At 33.4% G+C, this 9,985-nt stretch overlaps 1 protein-coding gene across 1 annotated transcript in view; it reads left to right on the forward strand.

Annotated features, from left to right (window-relative positions):
* Positions 1-9,985, forward strand: part of LOC107560613 (histone deacetylase 4-like) — a 138,392-nt gene that overhangs the window by 112,006 nt on the left and 16,401 nt on the right. Inside the window, exon 22 of the mRNA XM_016244843.1 lies at positions 687-820. Within this exon, the coding sequence (XP_016100329.1) occupies positions 687-820 (134 nt within the window). The remainder of the gene's footprint in view (positions 1-686; positions 821-9,985) is intronic.

Raw genomic sequence — 9,985 nt, forward strand, 5'->3', positions numbered from 1 at the left:
TAATGTACAGTATTTGAAAAATAATGTGTTTTTTGAACATTAAAACATGTCAACATATTCTGTTACACCAAATACACAAAATAATGATCTTTAAAATAGCATCATATGACCCCTTTAAATATGAAAACGTACTCACAGACTGTGAGTCAGAAGTGCCAGACTGTCCTTGCAAAGTTGGAACTACCCCACTTTATAGAAACAGCCTTTGTGCACAGACGCATTGTAGTCTAATCTCCCAGGAAACAGTCCTCCATAAAATGCGCTGCACACATCTGAATATTTGGGTTGAAGTGTTCTGGAACAGTGTTGTAAATACAACTTAACCACAGATTTCTAGTCGTGTCCTCTTTTGGAAGGCCAAACAAAGTAGTTTTGCTTTCACAACGAACTTTGGGTAAGGGAGGTATAGTCGGATGCATATATTCAAACAAAGATCAAAAGATGTGGCCAAAATACTAAGCCACATTTATTAAAATTAAACCTGCCTCGTATTATACATTTAGACCCAGTAAATCCAGAGTGCCGTCTCCTTAACAGAGAGAATGTGATGTAATACTGTCTTATTTTCTTCCTCTCCTTCTCTCCATTTTTTCTTCATCTCTGGTTTCTTTGATCAAAGGCCAGCCACCGGTTTCTGAGCGAGCTCTATAACCCCCTCTTGTATTTCCTGTCTCCCCCTTTGGCAGGTTTTGGCTACCTGACCAAGCAGCTGATGGGACTGGCTGGCGGCCGGCTGGTGCTCGCACTGGAGGGGGGTCACGACCTCACCGCCATTTGTGATGCCTCCGAAGCATGTGTTTCTGCTTTGCTTGGAAACGAGGTAAGAGCCGAGTGGAGGAGGGTGACTCAGGGATGGACAGGGCTTTATGAATGGAGGAAAAGATTAAGGGATTTTACAAAATGTTTTTACAAAACATCCTCCAATGTTCAGCATTATGATTTTTTTCTACTGGCCCAACTTTTTTTTTTTTAAATGTGTCATTTCTGCAGTACTGGTGGCACTGAACAGAACTGGAAAAAGAATTACTGTCTTTGAAGTATTTTCAAACAATTTCCTCCCTTTCATTGTCCGGACAAAGCAAGGGATTTTATCAAATGATGCCGTTTTATGGAACAGAAATTACAAATTTAGCCTGTCCACACTTTCCTTTCCTGTACATTTGATATATTATTATATTTAAAATAAATTATATAAAATAAAATATTTTTTAATTTATAAAATGTGTAAAAAATTATATAATCACACATATTTTAGTAATAAAAATAATAATTTTAAATAATTAAAATACTCTGTCTGCACTCCACTTTCATAAAAAAAATATATATATATATAGAAAATGAATGTAAATTATATATATACACACACATATATAATTATATAGATAGAAAATATCTATCTATCTATGCGTGTGTTTGTGCATGTCATTTTTAAATGTATTTTATATATATATATTAGTTTTTTTACACATAAGTGGTGTAGACAGGTTGAGTAATTAAATAAAAAAATTAGTATTTGTATTATTAATATTAACTAAACTCCGCTTCCTGTAAAAAAAAAAAAAAAAGTTTATATAAAATCTATTTCATATATATATATATATAACATTTATTTTATATATAATTAGATTTTTATAGAAAAGTGGTTTTGTTATTATTTTTAATATTAAACATTTGAGATTTCTTTAGGAGACAATTTTAAAGAAAAGTCATTCTAATTATTTGTATAAGTTAAATAATCAATTTTAAGCATTCCTGTGCAACAGCTGGTCTATGCTGTGCATAATTTTGAGTCAGGTGGACAGTTTTTTACATTGTCTCACACCATGAATTTATGTTTTTAAGGCAGTGTGCCAAAAAGAATATTGAGCACCATTGTGTGTCGTCTAGCTGGCTTTGAGTGCAAAGAACACGTGTATGACACCCTAATGTTTGCCCAGTAGTTCTGCGTGCTGATTTAACAGTGATGATCCATCAGGTGAACTGAACCTCTGTCTCACTGGCCCTGGGCCCTGTTTTGTCAAGCCCCGTCCTTTTTCCTCCCACCCAGCTTTTGTCTAGGGTGTCACAGACTACATGTTTGTCAGGGTGTGTAGTTAGCAGCGCTCCCTTTGTGCTGGCCAGCCACCAAGGTTCAGCTGACACGGTCATAATCCAGTCAGAGGGTGGGAGGGGAAGAATAGCAAACGCTTTACTGTCCGCGCACACACAAACAAGACAAATGAAGCTGTAGGGCGTCATTTATCCGCTTGTCTCTGTGTCAGATGAAGAATCATTTCTTTTATCTTCCCATCTCTCATCTTCACTGCTATTCTTTCTATTAATCTTCTTTCATTCAGGGCCTTTCCTTTCTCTTTCTAAATCAAATACGCTCTCATTTTGGCTCTGCCTTGCTGTCTAAACAGTACACTAAATCTAAATGAACCTCATAAGTGAGCGATTTGGAACACTTTACATAGGCAGCAGCTTATTGCATCCATCCTCAAATGATTTCAGTAGAGCTTGACATTAGCATGTTGCTAAGATAAATGTATGATACTCTAACCAGGAAAAAATACTGTAGCAAAACCAAATAGGCTGTAATGTTTTTTCTGAATGCTTAATCCACTAGTAAACATGAACAGCTAGTGTGACCCATACATGTACATGGGAAAGGAATGAACTTTTTTTTTTACCCATAGGGCACCACATATCTCCACAGTGGTAGGCTTGTCAGGAAGTATGTGCACTAACTGAACTGGACCTGTTTGCTTTAGAGGAGAAGTGTGTAATGGCAGCCCTAATGCAATAATCATAATCAGTTTACCTGCACCAGCATTCAGACTGTGAGTCTGCAGGCCCGCCTGGCGCTGCCTTCATCTCCAATTTACCCCATGGGAAGCTTTGTTGTCATAGCAGGAAAGGATAGCGGAGACGGAGGCACTGAGTAAGCAAAACTGCTCAGTAAGGGCCCGTTTCAGCTGCCTATCGAGTGCACTCCCTAGAGGGATGTTGAGAGGGGGCTCAGAGTATCTCACGCTCGCTCTCTTCCCTTTCAGCTTTCAGACGCTACCAGCAGCCCATCTGAAAGCAGTTAGCTTCACACCTCTCGCAGACGGGGTCACTGACAGCCAGAGAGACAGAGACAGACTTAAAGTAATCAAAGGAAATTAGGAAGCACAAAATACAGAGGAAGCTTATGTCATAAAGTCAGAGAGTCTGATTTCAGAGTAGAAGAACCGACTTTCCCATGAGCATTGGACACTCAGAACAACTTGTGCCACATTAGACGCTTCGGTCCTCTATAGCTCACACGTCATTTTAATATTGCTCGTCTCAGCCTTTTCAGTCCAACTATGAAAATTGGAGGCCTTGTTTAAACGCATGTTTCTTGTGAAGTAATGCATGTTTTTTGTGATGGTGTTCGTTATGTTTTTTATATTTATATTAATTATATTCATATAAAGATACATTTTTAAAATTGTGTGTGTGCAGATATATATATATATATAATGACATATGTTATTGCCAACAGGTATTAAGCATAATAACATAATATTTATTTATTATTAGATATTATTAATATTATTAAATATTTCTAAGATTATTATCATTAGATTTAGTTTTTAAAATGTTTATATTATCTGTATTTTGCTTGTATAATGTGTCAACGGGTATATTCTACTCCATAATATCTACATTATATTTAATAATAATTAGAGTTATTAAACAATGCAATATAATCTTTAAATATTCCTGTTGTATTTTTTATTATTATTACAATTAGATTAATATTAAATTATTTTCTATATAATCATGCAACACAAATTTGTATATTATTTTCTAAATTATCATATAAAAAAATTAATTGTATAATGATTCATTGTATATATTAAACAATTGAAATATTGTACTATAATATTTAAAGATTACATGATGTTTATTATGTTTAAGAATTATTGTTATTATAGTATAGCATAGTATAAACCTCAACTGTAACAGATTATGTTTTAAATATTATTACATTTGTATATTATATTAATAATTATATTATTATAATTATAAGGACAATATTATAAAAACAATATATCTTTATATTTCTATATTTTTATTGTTTTATAATAATAAGAAGAAGAATTTAAAATAATACTTAAATATTTCATATTTAAAAATGTCAACATCCATTATGTTAGCATTATGTTTAATAATAATTAGAATTATTAAACAATGTTATATAGATTTTTTTCTTTTATATATATATATATAGAAAATGAATGTAAATTATATATATACACACATATATAATTATATAGATAGAAAATATCTATCTATCTATGCGTGTGTTTGTGCATGTCATTTTTAAATGTATTTTATATATATATATTAGTTTTTTTACACATAAGTGGTGTAGACAGGTTGAGTAATTAAATAAAAAAATTAGTATTTGTATTATTAATATTAACTAAACTCCGCTTCCTGTAAAAAAAAAAAAAAAAGTTTATATAAAATCTATTTCATATATATATATATATAACATTTATTTTATATATAATTAGATTTTTATAGAAAAGTGGTTTTGTTATTATTTTTAATATTAAACATTTGAGATTTCTTTAGGAGACAATTTTAAAGAAAAGTCATTCTAATTATTTGTATAAGTTAAATAATCAATTTTAAGCATTCCTGTGCAACAGCTGGTCTATGCTGTGCATAATTTTGAGTCAGGTGGACAGTTTTTTACATTGTCTCACACCATGAATTTATGTTTTTAAGGCAGTGTGCCAAAAAGAATATTGAGCACCATTGTGTGTCGTCTAGCTGGCTTTGAGTGCAAAGAACACGTGTATGACACCCTAATGTTTGCCCAGTAGTTCTGCGTGCTGATTTAACAGTGATGATCCATCAGGTGAACTGAACCTCTGTCTCACTGGCCCTGGGCCCTGTTTTGTCAAGCCCCGTCCTTTTTCCTCCCACCCAGCTTTTGTCGAGGGTGTCACAGACTACATGTTTGTCAGGGTGTGTAGTTAGCAGCACTCCCTTTGTGCTGGCCAGCCACCAAGGTTCAGCTGACACGGTCATAATCCAGTCAGAGGGTGGGAGGGGAAGAATAGCAAACGCTTTACTGTCCGCGCACACACAAACAAGACAAATGAAGCTGTAGGGCGTCATTTATCCGCTTGTCTCTGTGTCAGATGAAGAATCATTTCTTTTATCTTCCCATCTCTCATCTTCACTGCTATTCTTTCTATTAATCTTCTTTCATTCAGGGCCTTTCCTTTCTCTTTCTAAATCAAATACGCTCTCATTTTGGCTCTGCCTTGCTGTCTAAACAGTACACTAAATCTAAATGAACCTCATAAGTGAGCGATTTGGAACACTTTACATAGGCAGCAGCTTATTGCATCCATCCTCAAATGATTTCAGTAGAGCTTGACATTAGCATGTTGCTAAGATAAATATATGATACTCTAACCAGGAAAAAATACTGTAGCAAAACCAAATAGGCTGTAATGTTTTTTCTGAATGCTTAATCCACTAGTAAACATGAACAGCTAGTGTGACCCATACATGTACATGGGAAAGGAATGAACTTTTTTTTTTACCCATAGGGCACCACATATCTCCACAGTGGTAGGCTTGTCAGGAAGTATGTGCACTAACTGAACTGGACCTGTTTGCTTTAGAGGAGAAGTGTGTAATGGCAGCCCTAATGCAATAATCATAATCAGTTTACCTGCACCAGCATTCAGACTGTGAGTCTGCAGGCCCGCCTGGCGCTGCCTTCATCTCCAATTTACCCCATGGGAAGCTTTGTTGTCATAGCAGGAAAGGATAGCGGAGACGGAGGCACTGAGTAAGCAAAACTGCTCAGTAAGGGCCCGTTTCAGCTGCCTATCGAGTGCACTCCCTAGAGGGATGTTGAGAGGGGGCTCAGAGTATCTCACGCTCGCTCTCTTCCCTTTCAGCTTTCAGACGCTACCAGCAGCCCATCTGAAAGCAGTTAGCTTCACACCTCTCGCAGACGGGGTCACTGACAGCCAGAGAGACAGAGACAGACTTAAAGTAATCAAAGGAAATTAGGAAGCACAAAATACAGAGGAAGCTTATGTCATAAAGTCAGAGAGTCTGATTTCAGAGTAGAAGAACCGACTTTCCCATGAGCATTGGACACTCAGAACAACTTGTGCCACATTAGACGCTTCGGTCCTCTATAGCTCACACGTCATTTTAATATTGCTCGTCTCAGCCTTTTCAGTCCAACTATGAAAATTGGAGGCCTTGTTTAAACGCATGTTTCTTGTGAAGTAATGCATGTTTTTTGTGATGGTGTTCGTTATGTTTTTTATATTTATATTAATTATATTCATATAAAGATACATTTTTAAAATTGTGTGTGTGCAGATATATATATATATATAATGACATATGTTATTGCCAACAGGTATTAAGCATAATAACATAATATTTATTTATTATTAGATATTATTAATATTATTAAATATTTCTAAGATTATTATCATTAGATTTAGTTTTTAAAATGTTTATATTATCTGTATTTTGCTTGTATAATGTGTCAACGGGTATATTCTACTCCATAATATCTACATTATATTTAATAATAATTAGAGTTATTAAACAATGCAATATAATCTTTAAATATTCCTGTTGTATTTTTTATTATTATTACAATTAGATTAATATTAAATTATTTTCTATATAATCATGCAACACAAATTTGTATATTATTTTCTAAATTATCATATAAAAAAATTAATTGTATAATGATTCATTGTATATATTAAACAATTGAAATATTGTACTATAATATTTAAAGATTACATGATGTTTATTATGTTTAAGAATTATTGTTATTATAGTATAGCATAGTATAAACCTCAACTGTAACAGATTATGTTTTAAATATTATTACATTTGTATATTATATTAATAATTATATTATTATAATTATAAGGACAATATTATAAAAACAATATATCTTTATATTTCTATATTTTTATTGTTTTATAATAATAAGAAGAAGAATTTAAAATAATACTTAAATATTTCATATTTAAAAATGTCAACATCCATTATGTTAGCATTATGTTTAATAATAATTAGAATTATTAAACAATGTTATATAGATTTTTTTCTTTTGTCATTGTAATATTATCATTAGACTTATATTGTATTAATGATTATATTTTTATAAGTTGTATCTTTTATCATTTCTATACAATGATACAAAGTTATTTAGCTCGTCTCTGCCTTTTCTGGCCAACTATGAAAATTGGAGGCCTTGTTTAGATACAAGTTTCTTGTAAAGTAACATGCGTGTTTTTCATGGCACCCATTCAGTTCAAGCACACGGTCACTTGACGACCCATGCAGGACCCATCTCAGGTCAGATAGAAGATAATGAGAAACAAGAGCACGGACTGTAATCAGTATAGCAGGAAGCAGGTGTTTTATCATTGCATTCAGGCCCACATTGTAGCAGAGGTGAAGTTCAGGGCAGTGAGTAGAAGATGTGGATAGAGTCTGAGAGCTTTGGAGAGCGTGTTTGAACTAGAGACTCATGGGATAACAGGTGCTGCAGCTACCCCAACATCTACACGCCTGGTTTACTCATTCAGTCCTCTATTACTTGGAAGGTAATATGATAAAACTGAACACACTACATGAAGCCATGAAAATTAAGTTGTATGCAAATGCAATTATGATTGTTCATAATCATGTTCATTACATAAACATCAAAAGATTAACTGAGAATGAGTTTTAATCTACTGGTATCATTCATTTATACATTATTCATTCCCAGTGTACATTTTTATAATGTAATATACACTGTATATATTACATTTATTAAAAAAATTAACACACACACACACATACATAAACAAAATTTAATATTTATCATATTTAAATATTACATTGTTTATTATGTTTAATAATTATTGTTGTTAGATATAATAATATAATCTGTAAATGTATCAATATTTTGGTTATAATTTCTAAATACTATTACCATTATTTATATTTATATAATATATTAAGAATTATATTATTATAATGCATATATCTATATATAGATATATCACCATATAATTTAACATATTACTATAAAGATATATTTTAAAATATATATAATAATTCAAAATGTGTGTATATTATAATAATATAATAATTTAAAATGTCAACAGAAATATTCTACTGTAGTAATTATCATTATTAAACAATGTAATGTAATATTAAAATATTATAGAGCCCTTGTTGTCATTTTTGTTGTATTATCATTAGATTTATATTATATTTTTAATAATATACATTTACATTTATATAAATACTCTGTTGTACTCTGATTATGTTTGGTATAGACCAAAACTGTCAGTAAATAAAAAAGCAATCACGAATGATCTTCTGATGGTTTTTTTTTTATAAGTCATCATAACCTAAGTATGGTCCTATAAAGCCTATTGTGTCCAAATCGTGTTCAGAATATACAGTATAAACGAAACCACATGCCGACATAATCTTGTCACTTTAAAGGTCCCCTGAAATGCTTAGAAACACGCAGTGTTACTCTATGTGTTGACGTCATTTTAACTGAAACCGGAAGACAGGGCGGGACATATCAAGCAGCCACGCCCCTTTTTAAAATAGCCAATAGCGTTCATTTATATCACAGCTTGGGCTAGAGACGTTCAGAACCGTTGAGCTCCGTAAAGCCGCATTTGACCGGTTATGCCAGCCACAATCTCATCCATATTGCTATAAAATGTAGCATTCTGTGTAGAATTCAAATAGCTCCGATACATTTTGTGGTCTGCGCCGACTCGTCTGCGCCGTCTCTGGACCAGAGCAGAGTGTGTGTGCGGTGCGGCCTTAAGACTAACATATTGATACTAACACCCTATAAACTTTCATTTTGATTACATGGGGACTTTAAAGGGGCTCCGATCACTTATTGTCAAATTCAAGCAAACTGCTGTCAATCCCCTGAAACTATCTACATGTAGGTGTGCAAACACCCAGAGTTCCCTGCTGTCCATGAAGTGAGAGAGTTCACTGCGCAGCAGCCTCCTGTGTGACTGTGGTCATTATATTGAGCGTTTAACTGCCTGGGCTGGAGTGTCAAATATACTTCCTCTTTTTATAAAGGCAGGTAAAGAGAAGGTGACGCTGTTATAATGAGGATTGTGTTTCCTTTGAAAGTGAGTCACATCTGATGATCAGTTCTCTCACTGAAATTCTTTAAAAATCCTACAATGTGATTTTCTGGATTTTTTTTTCTCATTTTGTCTCTCATAGTTGAGGTATACCTATGATGAAAATTACAGGCCTCTCTCATCTTTTTAAGTGGGAGAACTTGCACAATTGGTGGCTGACTAAATGCTTTTTTTCCCCACTGTATATGGCGTACCGCGTCGAGCCCCACAGTGTTCAGCGCGCATGTTTCACTCTCCCCGTCACTGCGCAGTTTGACGCTCCCCTCAATATTCCGATCTATGAATGTGCGTTCCGCTCGTGGTACCGCTCATGCTCATCGGAAAAGCAAAGTCCACTCAAATAACGCGCTGACAGGAAATTTCTATGCAGTATAGGCCTACTTGTTCCAGTTTGCAGTAGCGCTACTGTGCTGTAGCATGGTGTAGGCTAGTTCAGCTGTACTGGGCAATGCTGCTAAAATGGTGCTACCTTCAGTGACGCTATGCTCTGCTCTGATCATATGCTCTGATAATAATAGCTTTGTAGGACTATACATTATTTGGATAATTAGTAAAAAAAAAAAAAAAAAAACTTATATCTGATTCAGTTACATAGAAGTGAATAAAATATATATACAGTATATATTGATATTTAATATTAAGGTAACACTTTTCAATAAGGTTCCATTAGTTAATGTTAGTTAATGTATTAACTATCATGAATGAACAATACATGTATTACAGTATTTATTCAACTTTCTTAATGTTAGTTAATGAGAATACAGTTATTCACTGTTAGT

This window comes from Sinocyclocheilus grahami, unplaced genomic scaffold (genome assembly GCF_001515645.1).
Source record: "Sinocyclocheilus grahami isolate Dianchi unplaced genomic scaffold, SAMN03320097.WGS_v1.1 scaffold735.1, whole genome shotgun sequence".
Lineage (NCBI taxonomy): Eukaryota > Metazoa > Chordata > Actinopteri > Cypriniformes > Cyprinidae > Sinocyclocheilus > Sinocyclocheilus grahami.